Genomic DNA, 26599 nt, shown 5'->3' on the forward strand with positions numbered 1-26599 from the left:
GGGGTCACTAGAACAAGCTAATGTTAATCTCCAATTTAAAAGTTAAATGTGTTAGAATACATAGGATGTCAACTTAGACAAACACCTGACAAGTTGAATGGGTTATTAGAGAGGAAACATCAAATTGTCTAACATAAAGAAATTGGCATTGTGGCTGACATTACCTAAGATATGCTGACATTCAAACACGCTGATTTCTTTTACAACATCCAAGGCTGGATAATAAACTTCTGGGGCTCTAAACAAAGAAAATCTAAAAACCCTTCAAATAAAGCTATACTATGTGATGGGCATGTTTTTATCATGTAACTATTAAAACACCTACAAATCTTCTACTTATATATAATATTTCCTATTAATCTTTGAGCAGAGTACATATCATAACACAGTTCTTAAAATGTGGGGTGAAAGCCCTAGTTCTCACAGGTCTGTGTATTAGCCTGCGCACAATACTATCAATATTACACTCAAAGAGAGATGTCTCAATCTATATATTAGCAAATACTCATCCTGAAAAGCAAGATTTCCCATGCTAATGAATGAAAGATTATTTGTTTTCCTTGTGTTAGTTCAAAAGCAAACCCACAATAGGTACTGCTTACTCCAAAGTGGTCATAAGCATGTTTCTTTTTCTCAGAAAACACTTTAAAAAAAAGTCTGATAAATTTCAATTTTCTATCTTCTCATTTTTTATACATGTAGATAATACTTTGGTGAATTTTAAGATAAACATTCAGGTAATAATACATTCCCTTAACTCAGGGGTTCCCAACCGGTGGGGTTGCCTTGGGTGGAAAGCCTTGGCAGGGGTCGGGAAGCCTTGGCAGGGGAGTCGCATAGCCTTGTTAGAAGTAGCTTGGGATAACATTAATTTTATTTCATCAATTACATTTTCATGTTGCGAGTGCCAAAAGGTTGGGAACCCCTGCCTTAACTATAAATAAATGCTTATAATTGTAGATAAACTTCTCAGCTAAAAGAAATCTTATTTATGACCATATAAAAGACAAAAAATAACACAAATTCCCTCTAGATTAAGTATCTCTGAGTAGCTACACATGCTATAAATGAGAAATTCATGCAAATATTTTATTTATGTAAAACACCACACATGAACATCAATCACAACATGAAGCTTAGTGTTATTCCTTTGATTTGACTTTATCACTGATGAAAGGTGTAAATCATAGAAGTTTCTGAAATCAGTATAACTAAGTGACACATGGTAAACTGAATAATGCATTGGAATTGACCAATGTCTCCTACTTTTAATTTTCTACAGAGTGAGTCAACATTTTTAATGAACATAAAGATAGTGTGGAGGCTTAAATGTAATATACCTAGATAAAAAAAACGTTCTTTGTTTTCTGTGATGAACTTAAACTTTGGTACAGTTAGCAACATATAAAAACACCAGTATTGATTTCCAAAACAAAATTCTTCTGTCAAAGTTACTGTTTGATTTTTATCACAACCACTAATTACAAGATTTTATCCTGGATTTTTGAAATTTTGAAAGCCTATAAAATTATTCATACACTAATAAAATCAGTCTAAGTTTACATATTAATATGACAATTACCTTATGGAATTAAGAAACTTATATTCTTAACACATGCAAAACTTACAAGAACCATCTAACACAGTGTCTTTATTTGGGAGTTTGACAGTAACATTGGAAGGCTGGATGATAGCTACAGGAGGCTTGTTGTTCCGTTTGGCTGTTAAAATATTAAAAATTCAGACTTAGTGGTATTAATGTAGCTTTACTTATTTTATTAATTGTTATGATAAGCAACAATAATTTTTACATCTTCCATTTGTAATAATGGACATTATTTTCAATTCATGAAAATATTTTAGCTTTAACTATGTATTTAAAATTAAAAGATCACACAAAAATGTTTATGTGAATTCTAGTAACTTCAACACAGGCTCAGTCAATTTGAACAACCACATGACCTTTCTGTACTTGTTTAAAGTCTTTATAGATTATAAATACTTCTAACTTTCAATATCGTGTGTACATCTTCCCAACATCTGGCAATCTTATAATTAACATTATAGATGTTTTACATGAAAAGAAATATTTTTTTTATCAAAGTATTTTTAAGAAACTAAAATAAAGATTTTTTTCCATTAATATATTAAGTATTTGTTTTAAACACTCTGTATGAAAAGTTAAGATTAAAAATATGTTTTTCTTATCTCAAGTTTCTTTTGTGTAATCCCTAAAACCTCCTAAATAAATTTCAAACATTTTGTTTTCAGTACAATTTTATACATTATGTTATTTTTCTCTACGTCAAAACAGGATTAGATTATTTGACTGACCTCATAACTACCAAAAGAATAAATCAAAATTACTCTTATTTTCTTACTAAAATAACTTCAAATTGTAACACGAAACTATATTCATTTATCCTAAGTAGCTCTAAGCTTGTAACAGTACACATCTATTTATTATTATTTTCTTTTTATTTTCCTTTGCTTTCTCTTTGAACTATACCTAACTACTGTTTGCATCATTATAAGTTGTAAATCACTACAAGCACATAGAGCTCACGTTACACAATCAAATTGCATTACTTACAAGCTATTCTGACATGCATAGTAAAAGATGGCTGGAGTGAGAGGGTTAAATATTCTTAGAAATCAATTGTTTAAAATATATTTTAGGTAGTAGTTAATACTTCACATGGAATAACACAACAAACTCAATTCTATTATATGCTATGGATATTATGCATATCTTAGTCTATGCAAGTCTAACAACATTGTTTATTATAAAATATGCATTTATATGTACCAAAACAAACAACAAAATTCATTTTGTTTAAATCACCAGATTTCTGGTTTCAGACTTGGCAATAAAAGTAGCAGGCAGAAAAAAAAAAAAAACACTTTCTTGAAACTGATTATATTATTGTAAATTAGTTTGTAACATACCTATTTTTACTGGATCTTTTAATTTATGAAATGTTAGTAAAGTCAAATGTTCATATTTCTCTTACTTCTCTCTAGTCTTTTAACATTAAAGGTAGATGTTCAGAAAGTATGCAACCCTTTACTGTTAAACACTTCATTTGTAACAAATGGTAGAGCACATTATTATGAAATAGCTCTTGTAAATAAGCATCTGAATAATAGATCTGCAGATATTAAAATGTTCGACTGAAAAACTCTTAAAACCTAAGTTCATACATGTATTGAACTAATAGCTAATTATTCTTATATTTATGGATATAGTTTAGATCTGGCTGCACATGAATCTTATTTTAATTTTCTTAACAGATTACTATAGTATAAGTATGCTTTGTAAAGGTATTTACAGATGGTATTGTATTTTATTAAATGTGTGGCTATAATACTAATAATAGTATCAAATGTTAATAGAGAAACTGAAATCATTTTTTTATTAGGAATATATTTGTACTTTTATGTTCTTTTTCACTGCAATGTTTGAAGGAATTTCAAACAGTTTGTTAATAAATGTTTGGAAACTCTATTATTTGTCAATTATTAAAAACAGTGCAAAAAGAATTGAAAATGTGAGAGGATAAAGAATACATTTCAGAAAGGTAGATAAGATTTTGTTTATAAAACTTTGAAGAAGCTGCTACAGTACTTATGACCATTCACTGACGTAACAATGAATTTTCATTAACAAAACCTAAACTTACGTGGTAGAACAGTAACCTTAATTGTGTCTACTCCATATGATCCATTCCCAGTGACAGCAATCTCAAACACGTATATACCAGCTCGGAGCTAAATAATATTGAAAAAAGGAAAACTTTAGCAAAAAGTGTACACAGATTTATTTAGGCAGTAAATATTGACCAAAACTTCATACTGTTTTGGCCTACTTTTATCACAAAATATTGTTAGTTTATTCAAAATCTAAAGAAAATTTAAAACAAACCAATATGGGCTAGTATAAATTATAATGTTGGTGAAAATTTCTTTTATAAAATTCAAAGCATAACAGTATTGGTTTAGTGCAAAGCTACACAATGAGCTAGTTGCAAACTGTCCACTAGAGGCAATTAAACCCCACAGTTTTAGTTTTGTAAGTTTGTAGACTTACTGCTTACCTACTGGGAAATAAATATCAAAAGCATTCTCATATATTTAGTCTTTTTTGTTTTATAGTTTTCATTAAAGTAAAGGCGTGTTTGTTTGTTAGATGCAAACCATCAGACTTAAGAAACAATCATTTTGTATTCAACTTCTTGAGACTTTACACGTGTAATAAATATCTTCAGATGGATGACTAAAGAGCATTCAAATCAAATAACGTGTAGGAATTACATGTAGTAAAAGGTCTAAAGGTAAGCAGCTTTTCTGACATTTCATTAAACAAACATTTATTTGGGGAATTTTGAAAATAATTTCAGAAAAATTGTTGATGTAAGATACAGTATATTCTAATTCAGGCTATTTTAATATTTTAAACATCTATAACAAAAAAAAAACTCTGCAGAAATATTATTTCTAACAAAAAATTAACTATTTTTGGTTAATACAGATTGTATAAAAGTTAGTAAAGATTGTTAACTTCCAACTGCTTCATGAAAAAATATTTGAAAATAACTAGTCTAACAACATCTGCTGTGATTGAGCAGTCATGTTCAATTCTAATTGAATGAAGTATTACTACTTTGATGGAAGACAATGTGTTAATAAACATGAAGAAATTATTTAAATATGTTTGCAAAGAACAATTTGAACTAACCACTTTGAAAGTTGCAGAAATTCATTGGACTTCAGTCAATATCACTAGATAAAATATGTATTAAATGACTTAAAGCAATGTTTGAAAAGTGATAGCACCACTAAATATCTTTATAGCAAACTTTTAGATAACAAACACATCATGATTTTTTTTTTATTTTATCATTATAGTCAAATGAAAATAATAAATCCTTTCCATAACCTTAAGGACCAACAGACATTATTAGTGCCATTACAAAGAACACTATCAGTAGTGGAAAAATTGTATAGTTAAATCATTATTCATTCACATTCAATAAATGTGTCATGACTAAAGTTATGAATGTACAAACAACATTAGACAAAAATACAATATAAAAATATTAATATGGAATCTAAAAATAAAGTGAATTTACACTGTTAATACAAGAAATGACAAACAACTAAACATAAATATGAATACTGTAATTGTATGTGGGAATTGGTTATCTCTAATACATGGTTGGTTTGGTTGGTGTCAAAGTCCAAACGGTATGTCCCTTTCCTTTAACCTTTTTTGTATTAAATACAATACATTGATTACGCATTAAAACTAAAAATGAGGACCCAGATAAGATTTTCTAGTATCTTAAGTCCTTGGCATTTCAATAAACCAGTATTTGACCATAATCACACTGATGTTGTGATATACAGTGCCTGCTAAAATAAAACTTTAATGCATGTAAATTAATTATTTTGGAAACATAAAAAAACATCTAAATTATGAACAGTTATCCCTCTCATTTTAATGTCTAAATCTTAGTACACTTATAACATGTGAGCTCATGAAAATGCCAGAGACTAATTTTCTATTGAATAGAACTTTGAGAAGCTCACTTTTACAAATTATTTATAAGTTTGCACATACAAAAATATTTGTATTGTAAATTATCTTCTACATTTATATGTGATATTTGTAAAAAATACGAACAAAGAACTACTACTACTAAATACTGTTTTTTTGTGTATAATATGAAAAGTCACTTCTATAAGGAGTACTCAACTAAATATCCTTTAAAGTTGTTTGATTTTTCTATTATGGGGTACATTTGTGCTAAACTTTCTTACTTCAAAAAGTAATACTAACTCATTTTACATTAAAAATAGTAGAAGAAGTATAGCTTTTGGAGAACAAGATATAAAAGGAATGTTAGTAAATTACTTCTATAACAGCCTGTATAATTTTTTCTCTTGCTGATATACTACAAAACAACCAAAATATTTTGCAAATGACAAATTTAAATAACTTTTTCTCTGCTAATTCAAATGGGTTTTTTTCACACAAACCTTTGACAATTTTAGGGTTGAACTTGTTTGACCTTGCATAATTCCTGTTTCCTCATCTCCACCTGGTTGAGATACCAATGTCCAACGATACTTGTACTTCTCTCCTAATTAATTTAATAGTCAATGAATAAATGTGAAAACACCAATGTTTCCAACTCATGTGTTATATGATGATTAAATGAGACATTTACAAAAAAAAGATATTTATATAATTCTCAGTTTTCTCAGTGTGTTACAGGAAAGTAGACTAACTAAAAACTTAAACACAAAAATCAGAAAATGAGTTATTTTAAGAACAAGAAAAGAAATATGGTGTTTTGAGATTTCCCCAATATTCCCATCATTACTTATAATGTATGACATAACTTCGAAGAATGACATGCCTATCAAAAGATCTGAGCTCCTTATCTGGAATAATGCTACACATCTGTGCAAAAATTAATGCTTACCTAGACTGAAAATACATTTTGGACATGTTCTCATCTATTCTCATAGAATAGCTTTTCCTGACTTCTTCTCCCTTTTACATGTAAAGAATTTCACTTATCACTGGTCTTGATACCCCCACCTACCTTCACATTTTCATGTAAGGAAGCTGTATGACATTATGCAAATAAGCATGTGACAATTATCCACCAACAGGAGTGTGACACAGTCTGACTTCACTTCATGGCTGAGCAACATAAAAGGAGAATACATCAAAACTGGGAATGAAAGGTGAAAAAAGGCATGAACCTATCAAAAATACATTTTCAGTGTAAGAGAAGTGTTAACTTCTGAGATAACATCTTAATTAACTCTTCTCACAGAATAGCCAGAACTCTTATTGACCTGGTGGAGAGACCAATGTAAGAGTACACAAATATGCTCCCTTCAGAAAGCACCCAAAGGAAACCCACTACTGAGCCAGGTTTACATTTTGCCAGAGAGAATGATGTCACAATAAGGATGGAATCATAGGAGGGATCCTTGGTGTAATGGGGTTAGGGCATGGCAGATTTTAGGGAGAACTTCAACCCCAAAGAACACCAGCAAGACCGTGATAGGTATATTTGGATTATTATTAGAAGGAATCTTGCTATCCTTCCTGGGCTTAGAGAAATGGAGGATAATAGCTTGGTGGCACACATCAGGAAAACATTCTCCTGTCAGATCTGGTTAAAAATAACCAGAAAATTGTAAGAGAGGCAGGAGAGAGAAACTGCAGCATCTCATAGTAAAATTAGCAGGTCTAACTGATGTACTGCCAGAATGATGAAGAGCAAGTTTGAGTTCCACCAGTGTAAAGGTGTAATTTACCACACACTTAATGGCTATGAAGGTGGGAGAATAAACAGAAATGCTAAGTATATGAGAAAATATCTCATCAAGAGCACCAGCAATGTTCTGTACATCAGCAACTTCTTGGCTGTTGGAAAACAGATATTTTGTCTCATATGATTTTGGAAGTGGTGGTAGAAGAATAGCTAACTGTAAACTTAATCCAAAATTCCTTTTGGCTTTGACATCTGAGCTACTGAGTTTAGGCATGGGCCTGCTGATAAATTATGTGATAAGAGAGAGAGAGAGATACTGTTGGAAAGTATCCCAGGTCTACATCTTCCATGCCTCATGGCAGGTAGGACTCTACCAATAACGAGGATACCATGGAAAATGTATTGAGATGTTAGGAACATACTGAGCAGCTGCTTGGGTGATGCAGTTTGTCACTGCTACAGATGACAGCAGGATGACAAGTTCAGAAAAAAAAAAGAGTGGTGAGATAAGGCTAGTTATCCTGGTCAAACTTCCACCAAGGTACATGGGTTGAATGATACTGACCAGAGCCAATCTTTCTCAAAATGACAGGAAAGTTATCACTGCCCCATGGGTCACAGAAAAGTGAATGATAGCAGACAAACAGATCAATAGCAGTAAGAGACTGACTAGGTGCATGAAAACAAGTATAATAACCAGTATTGAAGATAGAAAGGTTGTGGCCTGAGAGTATATGCTCCACAAAATGACCCCTCCCATCAACATCAGCACAACTTCAAAAGGGTTTGTGTCCAGTAAGATCCTCAAGGATTAAAAAAGGGATATGGCAACTTTTCAACAAGAGCATCAAGGTCTGATTAATCATGAGTCTCTCTAGGAGACACGTAGAGAAAACAAACAGTGATAGTATGATCCAAGGAAACAAGGATGGCCATGGTTTCCAAGGTTGTATCAAGTGGCAAAAACAGGGAGGGCACATGCAGCTTCAATCCTTCATGTATTCATCCATTACAGAACCTGTCATTCCAATATAAATAAAACTGTTGACTATGTCAGCAGGCTTTAGGAATGTTTCCTGTATTGAAAGAAACACAAGATGAGAGGAATAAATCAAAAATCTAATGTTATCTAGAATAGAATGGAAAACTTAATAGTTCCATTGTACTGAAGTAGTCATTTTTACTTCGGTGGAGAAGAATTTGGTGGAAAAACCCTTTGTTTTATGACCACATAATTTTTCTGTATTAGAAGAAGGTATGTTGATCTCCATAGATCCTGCCCTGGGTCAAGGGGGCAGGTCTCAGTCAGTGGACATAGACTCCAGTGACTGATGCATAAAAATTATTGTTCTGTATCTTGGGGCTAAAGAATAATGATTCAAACAGATATCAGAAGCCAAGGCTGAAGGAAATGGACCTAGGCATCACTGGAAGGAATTGTGGGGGCAGAGACAGAAGTAGACATTGACTTGTTAATTCACTTATTCATAGAGGGCAAAAGATTTGAGAATGAATATTCTGGAGGCATGGAAAAATCAGTCTGCACTTGCACTAAAGAAATGGAAAATAGTGCAGCAGCATGCGTCTGAGATGGAATTGAGGAGAATAACTTCTGAACATCAGGGTAAGAAATATTATGGACATTATGTAAACATTTTATTTATTTCTCCTGAACCTACTTAGAACAAAATTGGTAGCAAGAGGGATGTTAACCATCACAACTGACATAGTGTGGGTCCACATTCAACATTTGTAGGCTTCATGATCTTTGTCACCACAATAACCACATCTAAAAGAACCATGACAAGATGCCTTCAAATGTCCAAACTGCTGACACTGGAAACATCCAAAAGGATTAAAAATGTATGGTTGCACATTAAAGCTCAGAAAACCTGGACTGATAGAGGCAGGTGGACGTGGTGATGTAAACTTCAAAATTAAGACATTTTCCAGCAGCATAATTCCACTTTTATGAGTGGAAATACAATGCCCAGCAAAGGCAACTTGGCTGAAGAAACCAGTGAGGATCTCTGACTTGGGGATGCTATTCAAATTTCTCTCTATGATCATTTCTCAAGAAGAATTCAAAGCACCATGGGAGGTAGCCTCAATGGGTATATTTCTAATGGACTTCAACCTCAAGAGGAGTTTGCTATAGAAATGTGCAGATGTTTCCACTATAATGTCTCCATAGTGTAACTTCCTGAGAGACTTGGGTGAGCCAGTAAGCTGCTCTAATCCCTTTTGAATGAAAAAGAGAGGCATTTGCCTCGCAGATTTGTCAGATAAAGAATGAAGAATTAAAAATGACAGGATAGGTTCTGATTGTGAAACAGTCTATATATGGTCGTTTACTGATTAGCTGTTTTTTCACTATATTATTATTTTTTGAAGGATTAGGTATCCATAAAAAATAGATGATTCAGTGTCCTACAATGGGACACACTGCAATGCCAAACAAGCACACTGTAACAGTGCAAGTGCTTTGTGAGCACTATAGCCAAATACCAGCATCAGACACAATGTCCACAACATTCATTTAAAATGCCCAACACTGGTACTCAGTTGACCCGACTGACCCTGGGAGGCCACCCCAAGATCACCATCTACAGGAATTCAGACCAAAGTGATGTGTTGGAGTTGGACCCCTCAACCATCAGGGTCCTCTTCTCCTCTTTGTGGGTCGTCACGCATGGCAAACACATGTGTGGATGTTCTAATTCCAGAGGGGGTAAACTGAAAGTACAGAATCCTCTCTGGGAGGTACCAAACCATATACAGGAATCCACCTCAAGGGAGTCAAGATGGCAAAGGGAGATAGATGGTAATGTGTAAAGCAGGAAAAAACAGATGATGAAAATAATGTGAAATATATATATATGTGGAGCAGTCCACATACCAGCACAAATTATATCCTCTATTGAAAAATGAAATTGGATAAAGAGATGCATGGTAAGGTGTTGAATTTAATGGAAGATGACATGGAATAGACAACAATCATAGGGAGATGGGGAAGAATAAACCAGGTAAATAAGGTAGCAAATCTAACCCATAAGGATAGTAGTAGAAACACCACAGGAAAGGTAAAGGGTTTAATGAATGAACAAATAGGAACCATGAAAGAGTTGGTTTGGCATTTTATGGTGCAAAGCAACTACGCTATTTGTGCCAAACATCTGGTAAAAGTCAGAGTAAAATTATTAAAATTTATAAAAAGGAATCTAGGCAAAACAAAAAAAGTTTAATTTTTGAATTAAAAACATAAATAGTGTTAAATCCAATTATTACATGTAGTTTACAGCAGTAAGAGAGAAACTACAGTAATATAAGTTTCAAAGGACTTTCTGTAACATAATTTTAATTATCACAACTTGCCAGGATGACTAACAGGTTAGTTCAAATATCAGCATTAGTCACCTGAAGTCAGCCTTCCCAGTCCTGGTTCTGAGTTGTTTAACATCACAGCTGTTTACAGAAAGTAAAGTAACAGAAGTTTTAAAAGACTTTCTGTAGGATATTTGTAATTATTATAACTCTCCAGGACAACTAACAGGTAAGTTCAAACATCAGCATTAGACACCTGAAGTTGGGCTTTCTAGTCCAGGTTGAGTTATTTGACATTATAGCCATTTTCTAATTTCAAATCGAACTAGTTGTACTTTAATTCTTAAAAAGGAATTACATTAAAAAAAGGTCTAATTTATCAAATAAAAACTTAAATAGCATTAAAAAGATTAATGGCCTTTTAAAAACTAAAAAACATTTGTAAGGTAGACAGTGTCACCATCGCCAATGACTTTTGCAAAATGCCATGGAACATACACTGGTAAAGGAAAGAAAGGAGGAAAAATAAGAGCAGGAGAAGTTGCAGACAAACAGGTAACCAATGATGAAAGAGAGGTGTACAAATGCGCAGATTCAACTCTAGTCTCACGCGAGCTGAAGAGACCCCTAAAAACATCTTGTCTTAAAAAAAGCCATGCACAAGCCCCATACAGAAGTGGGTAAAATTTAAATGGGACAAATGGGCATCTAGAGTGAAGAGATCTTAACAAGAGGAGACAAAGTGAGTAGGCAAAGGGTGGATGAGGACAAATGTGCACACCTAGAAAAAAGAAAAGCATGAATGATCATCTAAAACTCTTCAATGAAGGATGAACAGCTTATAATAGAAGGTGAATTCAAAAAAGGAAATGACAGAGGGAGAGTAATGAAGTAGATACAAGAAACAGAGGTTAGGAAAACATCAAAAAAGTAATAGAACCAGAAAAGGATCCCATTGCTGAAAGTCTAAAAAAGGAAATGCAAATCTATGGCAAGTCATAGCATGGTTATTCACATGACAAGGAAGTTGAGGGAATGTTGCACCTGAACATCATTAGTCCCCCAACCTAAACAGCATGAACCCCAACAACTAGTGAGGTGGGAAAGAACAAGATATAGGCCAGAAGATTTCTCACTTAAAATGGAAAGAAAGAGAAAGATGAAGACAAAGTGAAATATACCTCATTAACGTCAAGAAAGGAAGAGGAGGCATGGGTGCTGCCACTGGAGCTAAACTTGACTATGTGACACAGGGAAGGAGGAATTAGGCTAATGAAATCCATCTTCTTTTGTTCCAATAGTCCTGAACAAGGCATACGTAGAAAATCCACAGGAGAATCAGGAACCCGCAAGAAGATAACCAACTCCTGGTAAACAAAGGATGTAACATCTTCTATTGACAATTGTGGACCAGTTGCCATTGTAATAATTATATTTTGTTTTTGTTGATATGAAACTCAGAATCCATTTCTATAAACAGTAGAAGTAGAAAAGTTTAAACAGGGAGCTCTAAAGAATCATGTATTATACATAATGCAAACATGTAATATTTATGTATATCAAATAGAAACAAAAAGTAGGTCCTCAAAACAAAATAAAGAACTGATTGAAAATTCTGTAATGGATAGGTGAAAAACACATCTGAACACAATGAGTGCCAATCAGTAAGTGAAGTTAGGCTAAGCTGAATAGAGGGAGTCAGCTGTGCTAGGAATTGTGTTACATTCCTATTGATGGAGGGTTGTTGCATGCTCATTTACATACACAAATTAAATTGCTTTATAAGGTCAACTGTGTCACCTATAGGTACTTTTACTCATAAATTACCAGGTTTTTGTAGATGTTTTTTTAACCTTATGTAACATATGAATTTATGGTGATATATAGCTTTGAGTTTCCTAAAGGTGTTACCAAATTAGTTTTTACAAACCTTTCTAAACTGGTAGTTCAAACAGAGTCATTATATCTAAACTTACCTTTAAATAAAATAAGAGTTAAGTAGTAATTTAACATTCTAAAGTTCAAATGTTATTACAGGTGTAAAAAAATAGCACTTTTATTCACATTATTGTCGGTAGCTACCAATTAATTAAAAAACAACATTAAAAATAGTTTATATTCTTTTGTAATTATAAACAAATAGTGTGAAAATGAGTTCAAGAGTCACACAATCTTTAAATAATCTGTTTTTAAGTTATTGTAAAAAAAACGTGGTTGGAAAATTGATCAGAACAGTGTAAGCCTTTATATTATACAAGATACTAAGATGATACATTTGTTATGTTTAAACAGAAATTTGATGTATATGAATTTTAAAGTTACTTGAATAGTCAAAACAGTAATATTAAATTTATGACTGTATCCACCTTACCATTTTTAGATACTAAAATAATTAATTTAGGTAAAAGTTTTGAAAGTGCTATTATAATACAAATACTGGGATGTATTTTCATTTTGATATTTTACTACTATATCAATTTACAAATAATTTTATAAAGAAGTGATGAATATAAATTTTTTTTTGATGAAAAATAGTTTGCCTCTTGCCTCTGCATTTGACTGACAGCATTATTTAGAAGTTTTTATTAGCTTTGTAAACTTCTACAATTAGTCAATGTCATAAAACTAAAAGAGTTCATTTTACTACATACAGGCAAATGTGCTATATATTTAAAATGGTTTTAATAATAAGGTTTACACCAATATTTCATTTAAATAAACTTTGAATTTCAAGATAAGATTATTAAAATCCACTGCTTTTATATCATTTATAAATTTATATGTCCAAGGTTTAATCATGGATGCTGGGGCTCTATAATTTGTTGCTTGAGTTCAAGAATTAAGAGTATGTGCAAAATACCCCATATAATCAGTCAGCCATTGTTCACCATCATTTAGAAGACAGCAACTTTATTCCCACTGTTAACAATTTCAACACACTTTGAAGTGCACTGAAATAAAAAATACAAGGGAAGTTTGTGGATTCACTAGACACATACAGCAAGCAATCATGGACATGAATAGGCATATTGATGGTAGATAATTACAAATCTTCTAGGTGTAATATGTACTGACAGGCCCACATAACATGGGATCTCAATAAAGTGGTCGAACTACAAGTGTCATTGGGCAAAACATCATGATGCATTAGTTCATCAGAAAATTGTTACAACATTAATTGATATTAAATGTCTTATAAAACCAAGACATTGTAATCTGCATATATTTATTCACATAACAAAACCTCTGAAAATAAGCAATAAAAAGAAAAATGAGAACTGTACAAACATTTGTTGTCACAGTCAAAGCTTTTCATAAATTTTATAAAATATATCATTTATATTTTACTACTTAGGCCTTTAGAAAAATCATAGCACTTAAGTTTCAGTGCATGGGTATTTAATAAACAGACCTACTGTGTAACAACATAAGAACACCTGAAGATCCTTTTGGAGTGAAAAATCTTGTTTTAACATTATTGATAGATTAACTGAAAACAATCACTTATACTCTGTATAAATACATAGATATTAATCACAAATGCAAAAGCACATACTCTAGTGAACAAAACGTTCAAACTACTCCAAATTTAGTTGTTGGGAGAAAAGTGATTTTAATACATAGCCATGCTAAGTTTAATGCCTTTTTTTAACATAGGCCCATATTGAAACTTTAAATAACAAAATAATTCTAACTCTTCTGGACTGAAACATAAATGACAGTAATACAAATTAACTTATATACCACTAAACTAGTTACAAGATGACAGTGAAAAAAAACAAACAACAGTTGGTTTTCTATGATCTACTGCTTAACATACCTTCTTTCTCTTGAGGCAAAGCATATGCTGACAAAGTTACTTCATTTTCAGGTAATTGGATTTGCTTGTTGCCTCCTGCCGAAACCACCAAATGGTGAATTAATGGAGCAGACGTGGAACTGGATTTTGTATCTACCACACTACTAGTTTTATCTCCAAAATTTGTAGTAGTAGATGGCTGTAAAAAAGACAAATGCAATGGTGTCCGTAACTATTTTCCAGCAAGTTTATGCATAAATAAATGAGACAACTGACTAAAATAATCACCATCTTGCCACTCATTTTACTTTTACAATTACCATCAATGCTTGCACTAAATATTTCACTAGAGGTTGTTGACCTGAGTAAAGGGATAATGATGTACTCTTCTAACAGACAAGAACATTTAGTGCCATTACACAAAAATAAACCTAAGTTGCACTAACTAAAATGTTTTTGTAATAATATGTCTGTTGGAAAAATACTTTTTTCTAGCATTTTATCATGCATTTTCTTTTTTTATTAACAAATCTAACTTTCATGGCTGATAATAAATTGTAATGAAGTATTATGGTAATTCTGGCACACCTGACAGATTATTACTTTTTCGATAATGATACTTCTACACAGATGAGTTCCAAAGCATTGAATAGCCATAATACTTTGAGTGTGTGCATGCTAAAACCCATATAAGAACCATTTAACTCTGTTAAGTGTGAAACAGACATATCAAGGAATGAAGGATAATCATACAAGAAGTATTTAAAAGGAATTTCACTACAAAAATAAATTGTTTTTAAATACAATCTTACCTCTTTATTATGCTATGTTAAATCCCCACATAAGACATAAGAAAACTGAATAGGAAAAGCAAAAAATAATAAAATAAAAACAAATGCTGAGAATGCATGTGAGAAGCTGATTCATGGTGACTTGTGGATTCATTATCATATGGAAAATTACAGACATCAAAATTTACAGGAAACCAAAAAAAATTTAAAGAAAAGGAAGAAAGTGACACTGAGCAAAAGCTGCAGGATGGAACACTGCATTTTAATTAAACAGGTTAATAAGGAAAAGAAAGTACCTGTGGATTAGTTACTCATCACTCAGTCAGGTATGCATTATTAAAAGAAACACTTAGGCGACTTCAAAGATTTATAACTACAGGTTACAGAAATCAGTTTGTCCAGAAACCACATAGAAAGACAAGAGCAACATCTATGAAACAGTAAAGACTTTCAAAAACAAAAGTTACCTTTGATCTAGAGAGAAGTGTATGAATTGAAGACAGAAGAAGAGCAGAGTCAATATGAATACACACACACACACACACACACATACTAATTGTGGTAGTTGACAAAGAATGATTTAATGTATGAATGGCAAAACAATAACAAAAATGCACTATTTGTACCTAAGAACAAACTCAGAAAAGCAACCAAACTGAAGTGAAAAGTGGCCAAAGACAAAAAGAAATTGAGGTAAGAAACAGCTAAAAGAGCTCCAATGTAATTTAATACAGGAATATGAGAATGTACAAGTACAAAAAATTATCTCAAAAGAGAAGAAAACCTAGCAAGTCACAAAATTTTCTCAAAATGTATAACAGATGAAATAACAAGTGCACAGTCAAGACATACATACAGTAAACACACACACACTGTAACCCTCATTTCACTCTCTTGTATGAACTATTACTCTTTCAACTGTTGATAAAGGAAATACGTGTTACCATACCCTTACAGCATACCAAAGTAACGATTAGATGGTCGCATAAAATACAAAAACTAAAAACTGAGCTAAAAACAACACAAACAAAATCTGAGTGATGTTTCTCAACTAAAGAAATACAGTGATTGTTAAAATTTGAAAGAGCCAGATCCTCAACTTTCTATTAACCAACACAGTCCAGACATATAAACCATACAACTGACTGTTAAAGACAATTAAACATATTAGAAAAGAAATTAGGACTCTCTAAAATTATGGGAACAAAAATATAAAGGCCCACAATAGATAGAATTCAGGAAATATCCAGAATGTGCAGTTATTTAAGGTTATGCCTGCACACTGTTTGCTAATCTTAAAAAAAAAGAAAAAAAAAGAGAAATTGTTGATCCAGCTTGCACATGGAAATGTGGAATAAAATAGACAAGTCAATAAAACTTTGTATTGTAGCAAACTGAAAAATGTTATAAAAACAGACCAATTTTAAAATAAAAAATATTTATTTCATATTTTCCTAAGTCACTTCTTCAATAAAAAAATGATACTTATGTCTTTTTCAATAATGTACATTAATTTGGTAATAACAAAATTAAGTTTTTAAATAAAAAATTGTGGTAAAGTGAGTTTAATGCAGAATTTTAAAGTGGTTCTTCCTAGTGGAGAATCATTGTGATGTTTTAAAAGAAAAATTACTTTTTCTGTTGCAGAACCCAAGTTTAAACTATGAATTAAGTTATTTTGTGACTGAAAGAATTTTAGTTCTTCATATGGAGTTTGTTGCATACACATTTGCTGGAATTTTGTAGTAACTTGATCTTTGTAAATTACACAAGTATCTTTCACTTTAGCATGAATATAATGTGATGAAAAACATCACAGATCACAATGCCAGAAACTGCCTAATCAACTTATCATAAAGAAAGTCTGAAACTTTGAGAAAAAATTAAATGAGAAGATGCAAGTTACAGAAGAAAAAAAAGAGCAAGGAGGAGATATGCTTGCTTACTAAGTTACGATGCAAGTTCCACTGAGAAAAAGCCAGGAACAAACCTAAGATGCAGAAGTACAACAAATTGCTTGCCAAGATGTAGTTAGAAGTCAGGAGTAATTGTTGACAGAAGCATACAGTTCAGCTCATAATACCTTGAATGAACAGCTGCCCAAAGAGAAGCATTTATACTAGTATTTAATAAAGAGAATGAAGTACAACTGATCAGCAGTCTAAAATATTGTCAACTAGGAGATAACTTAGAACTTTTTACTTTAAAGCACCAAAGTTACTTTCACAATACACATTGTACTTGGAGCTGAACAATAAAAATAAGACACAAGGATGGAGAAATATCTCTCAGTGAAGACAAGAAAAACCCGCTTGTAGAGAGAAATATATATGCAAAAACAGCTGGTATGGGTAGAGAAAGCACTATGTAGAAGGTCGAAACATTGTTCACTTTTCTATATAGTGCTTTCTCTACCCATACCAGCCGTTTTCTTACATATATAGAAATATTTCTGTTCCATGTGACAGCTGCAAGGTATCTCCCAAACATAATATCAAAAAGAATACAATGAAACTATCCCACAAAACATTAGAAACAGTATTTTGACTGGTAAAGCTACAAAAAGTAACATCTCAGACTGATATTTCATTCATAATCTCAACCACATTTACATGTTTGTAAATTATAACTAAAGAAAATGTAACAATTCTGTGGGTAAGAAATACAATATATAAAAGTGTAAAACATGTAGCATTAGCAACTTCAACAAACACATTATTAACAAAACAATATATGAATAATGAGGGAAGTTCAGCTACAGAATGGGTAGTCAGGGCCTTACAATCTAATAAAAGTATTCCAAACTATTAAGATATGACTGTTCCCCCCATAAAAATTGTTCATCAGTAGATTGCTTAAATTGTAATAAAACAAAGAATGTTATGTATCAGGCTAAATATAATCTCAAAGAAAAAACAACAATCTCAAGAGAAACAAAAATGAATCCTTATAGATGCAAAAACCATGGGCAAAACATTCTAAAAATGAATACTAGAGACAAAACATCCAATAAATAGCTTGGGTGGCATCACATCTCAGTTTGAAGCCAAAAATCTTTTTTGAGGTTTAAAGGGACTGTAGGGCTAATTTTTGGAGAATAAAAGAATCTATTTGAATTTCAGTTGGAAAGATTAATACAAAGTGATCATTGAATTATAACTGACAACAGCTAAAGAAAAATGTGAAAATTTAATCCAAAATTATGAAAACAATAAAGAAATTGTAATTAAAAAATATAATACTTAATTGCATTAATATAATCTTATATCCCAGCAAATACATAGAACACAACAAACAATCTGCATAGTTGATGGTAGAAAATGTCTAGACAAGTTTTGGCATCACAATAGTTAAAATAATCCTGGTTAAAGTGCACAGAAGACAATTTTTTTTTAGGTTTCAAATTTGTATTACAAAGCATTGAAACACTATTTTGATGATAGGATATAAAACAATGTTATGAATGAGATAAGACAATATTTAAATATCTTGTACAATAAATGGATACTCACATGTGTATATCCCGTGCTAATGGTTGTTGGTAATGTTGTAACAGATGTATCCATTGCTGTGAAGGTACTGCTACTTGCTTTTATAAGCTGGCAATGCCCTGTAAGCAATGACCTCGTGTAACCAATCTTACACTTGCACAAGCCTTGCCGAGCTCTGGTGTTTCTGAGGGCACAGTATTCATTGATGGGGCAATATTCATCTACACCATATAAACAAGTTTTCTTCCGTGATGGAGTCACTGGAGCTAAGTTGCTTGCAACTGTGGTCACCTGAGAAACTTTACCATCAACAATGTATGGTATTTCACTATTGTCAGTCTCTCGAGGTATTTCTTCATCTAGTATAGACATCCATTCTTCAGGATGCAAACTAAAAGACCTATTGTAAGTAAAGAAAATGTCTGAATAAATGTAGCATATGAGTGAGAAGACATGTATTTTTCTTATCTTTCCTCCTTTACTATTGCTAGATTAAGTACATTGTTATATTTTCTATACAGCTAAAACTACAGAAACAAAAGGGCTAGAAAATATTTTCATAGTATAATTGTCTGAAAAAGTAAGTCTGATAGTGAACAAAACAACTTAAATCACCAAAGTTGTCTTTATATAGATGATAGACAGGTCTGTTCACCAATAAAAGTGAAAAAGATTTAAAAATAAAAATACCCATGGATATTCCACATAAAATATTATTATATACAATAGCCACAAAACATATAGATTTTATTCTGGAAAAAAATTAAAAAAAACTCATTTTCCTTACACAGATACCTCAGAAACTTTCACACCCAAAAATACCCATCATAATAATATTACAACAGTGAATTTTCCCATATAGTGTTTTTGTGGAGAAATTTGGCCTTATAGTTTGGAACATCTGCTCTTAAGCATATACACAGAAATCCTTACTTTCATTGCAAGTATACCAGTGTGGTCTGGCAGTAAAATCTGTTATGAAATTCAGCATTCCAATCCAATCTCCTTCAAATAATATTTTTATAAATTTTTTTTTAATAAAAGGTAAAACCTAATGATTATGTCGAATAAAATACTGCTTCAATATGGTATAACACCTCTATCAACCTTTAACTTTTGTATTTCATTAGGAGAAAGAGTAGATTATTTCACAATATGCTTGTTTTGAGTACACATCTCGATATACTTCACTAGAAAATCAGCAAGTTTATGATAAACATCAGTATTTGAGACAAAAGGTCTGATAAGGAAAAAAATAGTGTATATGAAATTCAGAGTACCTTACAAACAGTTTTGTACAAAATCTTATTAAATGTTAAGGATTGTGAGAAAAACATGTGCAGATTACAAGGCTGATTTAAAATATTAAACCATGCGTATTACCCAGTAACAAGATAAAATACTCACTTTTCATTCCAGTGAAAATCTTTCTGATCTGAAAAAGAATTACTTGAGGTAAAAATGACAGTTCAAAAAACAACATTTCTTAAACCATTTAACTTAACCTTATGTCTACAATGGGATCAAAGCATGCATGCCACAACTTTTTCACAGAATTACATTCAAAACTTAAACAACTTTATTATAAATATATGGTTATAGTCTTAGTATAAAGAATATAATTTATAATTCAAAGTCTTATATCAATTAAGCTTTCAATTCTTACTTTCAAAAGCAAGTATTTAAATAAATTATTTTTCTTGAGTCCTGTGTTTTATAGAACATCTTATTCCCTCCTTAAGTTGTAGGAAGTCAACCAATTAGAAACTCAAGGAGTGAATATTAACAAGTACAAATCTGTTACATTCTTGAATTCATGAGATATACATTTGTGACACCCACTACTGAGGTTCTTTCCACCTTGTCATAGTTTTGAAGGAATTTATCTATACTCTGTGTCTTTTTGGGGAGATGTTTATAGTCAATAGATATAGAATTTTGTTCCCTACCAGAACCTGTTAAAGATTATTCTTTTTAGCATACACTTCCTGATGGTTTACCTCAGATTGTTTTTTGTGCAATCATTATCATTAAGTTCAAAGTGGTTAAAGGAATTTTTAAATGTATATGTAACTTAGTTAGAAAGTCAGATACGTTAGTTTTACGATATTCTATATTTTATGTAAAACATGTTTTTGTGTTCTAAATTTCATATTCAAGATATGATTTTAAATGTTTTGGTCACAAAGATTAGTACAAAATGTAAGCATACAGTGACTCATTTATCAACAGTAAAAAACAAGAGCCCAGACAAGTAAGTACTAAATGTCCACTTTTTAATGTGCAATTATTTTATTGCTGTATAAGGAAATAAACTGAAAAATTCACAATTTACAAGGTCGAATAAGAAAAGTTAAATGAAACAAAAATTAAATAAAAGATTTGTTGTCACAGTAAATATCACAGAATACTGCATGAAAAAGGTGACTTTATTATACATTAATGTTGTACTTGTAACTCAGCATTTTATTTATAAAAGGCTGTGCAGCTGTGAAAAATAGCTTTTGGCATACTCTGAGAAGATCTAAGCATAGCTATAAAGCAATAAAAATAAATAAACCCACATCTGAAAAGTCTATTTAGCTATAAGAATATAATGTGTACGTGTATAATATACAGTCATTCTAGAAACAGTAAGTTACAGTTAGTTTGTACTTTTCAACTGTTCATTTTATCCTATGCTGCTGATTTCACTAAAGTTAGAATTAAGGTAAAAAAATAACAAAATATGATGTTTTAATGATAAAAATACTTTTGATGTTCATTTGAAATGTTCTAGAGGTTATGTAAAAAGAAATACGAAAACTGTACATTTTATTCTTAACATGAATATCAACTTACACTCAAACAAGTTAGAGTTAGTCTAACTCAATAAATCCACAGACAAATCCAGTAAAAACACTTGATTAGAAATTCTTATTTTTTGTGTACAAAATACTTCTAACATTTACTAAAAGAAATCTACCAAATTTCAAGAAGGTAGACTTAGCAAGTTAAAAATTATAGTAAAAATTGCTATATGTAGCTTCATACAAACTGGTGTAAAGAACTGACACTACTCACACAGCATTAAAGTGAAATTGAAAACACGCAGCTTTATAATAATTATTAATTCCCTATGGAAATTTAAATGCTGAGTCACATGACAATTTCAGAGTATGAGATTAACACCTATGAAATCAATGATAACACTATGTAACAGAAATTTTGTTCCTGGATAGTATGTGTTATTTCCTAATTGCTTATGCTTTAAAAGTACAGAAAATGGCCATTATTCCCTTCAAGCTTTGCTTTTGTGACCTCGATTATGAAATTTAGGAATTTACCTTTTTAGGTAAAAATGGAAAAATTTGCACATTTTCATTTACATAAGGCCTGAATAAAACAATATATGAATCAAGATTTACATGTATTTATACTAAAGTTATATAAAAATGTTTAGAAGTGAGTAGTTTTTTGAGATTTATAACTGTAATGTAAATCACTTTTGCATATCAGCCCTCAAATATAATCTCCCATCATATTTGCGTTATTCACTCCCAGGTCACAAAAGCAAAGTTTGAAGAGAAAAATAGGTCTTTTCAATTTACTTTAGGCATAAGTAATTGGGAAATAACACTTTCTGCCCAGTAACAAGAAAAAGTAAAAATTTTGTTACATAGTTTAATAAAGAAGTAAGTTGACATGTCTAAATGAAAAAATTTGAGTTAATTTTGTGTGACATTTTCTGATCCTAATTCCATTGTAACATTGTCTGTTCAAAGGTGTATTAGAGTAAATCTGAACAAACTAAGTTGAGTTTTGTTATCTAAAAATGTATTTTATGTATTCACCTTTCCAAAGAACAAATTTCTAATATGTAGCATAACTCTAGAACAATTATGCATGTGCACGTGCCAAGCTTTGAAACAAAACTCTCACTCCTACATATAATAATGTTTACTGAACTAGTCTATAATGCAATCAACATTAGACTTAAGAACATTATTTTCAATACCAAAAGTTCATTCCTGATGAGGCAAAAGTGGGGGAAGGATAAGTGGTTCTGTGAAGAAGTGAGTACCTGAAATACATATTCAGATAACAAAAATGTGAACTTCACAAACACTACTTACCTTTCAGCAGAACAAATAGTTAGAATCTCACATTGAGCAAAGGGACTGGTATAGATAAAGAATTTTGAAAAAGGATGAGCTCTTTCCTGAGAACATAGTTACAAAAAGGAAAAATGCAGGAGGACATTTTGGGAGTATTACTTAATAGGAGACTAGATATATATCAAGCATAAAGTGCTCTTTGCCCTACAAAAGTCATAGTGTAGAAAGGTACAATCAATTAAAACCTCCTGGGGGCTTCATACCATGTCAACACTCCCAACAGCTTAGTACTGGGGAAGTGAGTGTTCTCCCACATCCCTAAAAAAAAAACAGGAAGAACAGATTTGCCTAGGGAAGAATACTGACAAAAATTGTGAACTGAGTAGCAATAATCTATCTTCTGTATAAAGTCCAACACTGAGAAACTATGCAATAGGTTGACATGAATAAGGACAATAGGAGTTGTTAAGGAGTGAGGGCAGGGGATCACACCTTTTTCTCTTTTTTGTTGTTGTTGCCTGTAAGTAATTGTACAGCTTAGAAGGTAAAATACACAAGTTGTTGATGCAGTGTTTTTAAAACATAATCTTAACAGTAGGCACTAAGTCAGAGCAGATGGAATTATCATTTTTATCCCCTATTCGAGCAGATTTTAGGTGAGAGAAGTAATCCCTGTGAATCAACAAGCACGTGGTAGCTTCCATTTTACACGTATAACTGAGCAGTGTTTTTTTTTTTTTTTATTGTGAAAGCTGAAGAGGAAGGGAGGTTGTATTAGATGGTGTCTCCCAGGACAGAGTTATGTGATGTTACATGTCCATATAGTGGTGGAAATGCAGACCCAAAGGTTAGATTCTCTGTGTGAAAACCCTTAGGACTTAATTGACAAAACAGAAGTATTAGCCATGAAGTACAAAGGAAACTCCTAAGGAAACACATGTAACCCAAGGGTTTTCTGCAAAAGGAGTCCACAAGTGATACCAGAAACAAGCAATTCACTAAGCCCCATGATGGTTGGCCTCTCAGAATGGGGTGTAGAACATCAGGAAAGGGGCACAGTATGAGAAACTTCCTAAAATAATTATGCACAGAAGAAGAGTACCAAATAGAGTTTATCCAAAATAAAATTCAGGAAGTCTAACTCAATAAAATAAAGCATCTTAATAAAGTAAATCATAGAAACAAAAAATAAATGAACTGGGTAAAGCTGAAGATGAAAACAAGGTATCATAAAGAAAATGTTAGTTTAACTTCAGAAAGAAAGGGTAACGGTTACAGCAAGTTAAAGATAACTTCAATGAAGGAGAGTCTAGACTTCAAGAAATTTCAGAAAAGTGAATATGAAAAGTTGTATTCAATAAGATGTATGACACAGAATTTACAGAAAGTATTATTATATTTATGCTTTTTTATTATAAAGTGTGAAATGTCCATGGTACTTATCCTTTGTAATTATGTATCAAAAAAAACTTGAATTATTAACTTCTGTCAAAACCTGGTCACCCATATGCTAAAATTTTGTTGTTTGGTCAGAAGCAAAGATACTAATTAATGTCAGAAGCTAGAATCAACATTTCTACCTTTCTTTCCTAAAACAAGGAAAATATAGATAAAAATAATAATATTTTGAACATCCACAAAAAGTTGAAAATTATATGTACAAAAATTCCATTATTCTTAATTAAAAAGAACACAAACAAATGAACACAATAGTGGTGAGGAAAAAATGAGCTTTTAGCATACATAGAGTGCTTCAGTGGAGTGTTCTGAATGAAGAATGTCACCTGCTACTAGTGGAGGAGAATATTCTGATACTAATGCTCATAGATTGGTGTAATGCAAGTTATAATGTGAAGGGGTGGAAGTTTTGTTTATAGTCTTAACATGTATAAACATTTTCAGCAGTGATGCAAGGTGTTAGCTACGTGTTCTGTGATGAGAATAAAAGTGTTTTTGAACCACTAATTTCCTTGAAGAAAATGAAAATAAATGGTATGAAATAATAACATAAGAAACAAAAAAAGAATAATAAAAATTAATATTCAACAAAACAAACAAAACTTAGCAAACACCTCCACAGGATATCTTTCCATGAGCACAATAATAAATAATGAAAAACTGCTTTTATGTTAGAATGTTTTTTAGTTTTTTTTACTTCTTATCTTTCATTACTTATAATAACTAACAAACTTTACATTTCTTTACATGTTTGGTTATTTCTACCTGTTAATCAAGGTATGAATGCTCCAAGTTAATATACTGTAAACCTTTAAAATTAAACTTACTTGAATATTTATTTTATTAGTACTGGTAGATAACTTATGTCACTTCCACTCTTTTTTCAAAACAACTTAAAATTGAATATTCCTATCCATTATCTTCTACCCACAGAATAATTAAATTTTGTTTGTTATCTGACTTTTAGCAAGTTTTTAAAATTTGTTTTATTTTTTTCAGTTAGAATAGAATTGGTAAAATGATTTAACTTTTCCTTCAACTTCTAGGTCATTTTTCATTCAGAAAAATCAACATTAATACTTCACAGCAAGAGATTCATTCAATGGGAATCAAAGTTTAATGGTAACAGTAGAATGACAACAACAGCAATGAACAATACAGTAACAAACATTTAATTCTCAAACATTTTGGAAAACACATTCCACCTTCAGCAAGCTATACCGAACAGAGTAAAATATTAGGTACAATAATTTATAAACTTCAAACATTTCATAAACAATAATCAAAATACAGAAGAAAAAAGATGAAGTAAATCAAAAGACAAATGAATAAACAAGAAAGAATAGGATAATGTAACAACTACAACAATGTTATATATATTATTCAGAACTGACTTAACCATAGTGAAGCTGTGTTATTATTTATAATAGACAAACATTCTTTAATTAAAAAGTTCAATACTGAATGATCTGAATGAGAATACTTTAAAATTTGTAATCACAATGGGTGGTGTTTGTTTTCACCACGTGCGAAAACAGTGGAGACTAGTGAAGTCTATAGCTTTTTTACCAGTTCTGCTTTATACTCTCCTATTACAGGCTCACAGGAGCAACTCGCATACAGTTTTGACAACGTAATTGACATTACAGCCACTACGTGCGTATTTATACATGATCCTAGCACACATAAAAGCAGGTGATAGTCTTTAGATTTAGGAATCTGCAAGGACAAATAAAAACTCCTAACATGATCTAAGCATAATTATAATTTATCATACGTGTTATTAAATCTAGTCTTTTGTGAGAGAGCAATAGTGTTTGAAGTTCTTAATTTCACCCATTTTATATCAGAAATGGAAACTAATTACCGTATTTCCTGACAACGAAGAAGCTATTTTTTCACCACAAAATAAATCTCTGAAAACAAGCAGGCATTGAAGACTCACTCCCATTATGATTAGCCAAATTTTGAAAAAAAGATAAACATAAGAATAAGGTCACATCATTTCCATCAATCTCGCCAAGATGTTTTGTGGATTGTTTAGAGACTTCTGGAAATGATGTGACCTTATTCTTATGTTTATCTTTTTTTCAAAATTTGGCTAATCATAATGGGAGTGAGTCTTCAATGCCAGGAAATACAGTACTTTGAAATAATTAAAATAACTGCCTTTGTTTTCTGACTTTTGTTAAAAGTAACCTTTCTCAAATGTAATTCCAGAAGATATAAAGCATAAAAATAACAAAAACAGTTATCACTTTTTTTATGTTAAATCAATATTTTTGAAGAGAAGTTATCTGAAATACATCATAATACCCTTTTTTTTTCTTTTTAGAAATAA

General features: G+C 31.4%; 1 protein-coding gene across 2 annotated transcripts in view; it reads right to left on the bottom strand.

The window, feature by feature from the left end:
- Nucleotides 1–26599, bottom strand: part of LOC143234119 (dyslexia-associated protein KIAA0319-like protein) — a 122206-nt gene that overhangs the window by 65245 nt on the left and 30362 nt on the right. For both annotated transcript variants that reach the window (XM_076471201.1, XM_076471202.1), the window contains exons 4-9: nucleotides 20111–20138; nucleotides 18725–19103; nucleotides 14443–14620; nucleotides 6043–6146; nucleotides 3684–3771; nucleotides 1629–1721 (exon numbers count right to left, since the gene is read on the bottom strand). In XM_076471201.1, coding sequence (XP_076327316.1) covers nucleotides 1629–1721; nucleotides 3684–3771; nucleotides 6043–6146; nucleotides 14443–14620; nucleotides 18725–19103; nucleotides 20111–20138 — 870 coding nt within the window. The remainder of the gene's footprint in view (nucleotides 1–1628; nucleotides 1722–3683; nucleotides 3772–6042; nucleotides 6147–14442; nucleotides 14621–18724; nucleotides 19104–20110; nucleotides 20139–26599) is intronic.

This window comes from Tachypleus tridentatus, chromosome 12 (genome assembly GCF_004210375.1).
Source record: "Tachypleus tridentatus isolate NWPU-2018 chromosome 12, ASM421037v1, whole genome shotgun sequence".
Taxonomy (NCBI): domain Eukaryota; kingdom Metazoa; phylum Arthropoda; class Merostomata; order Xiphosura; family Limulidae; genus Tachypleus; species Tachypleus tridentatus.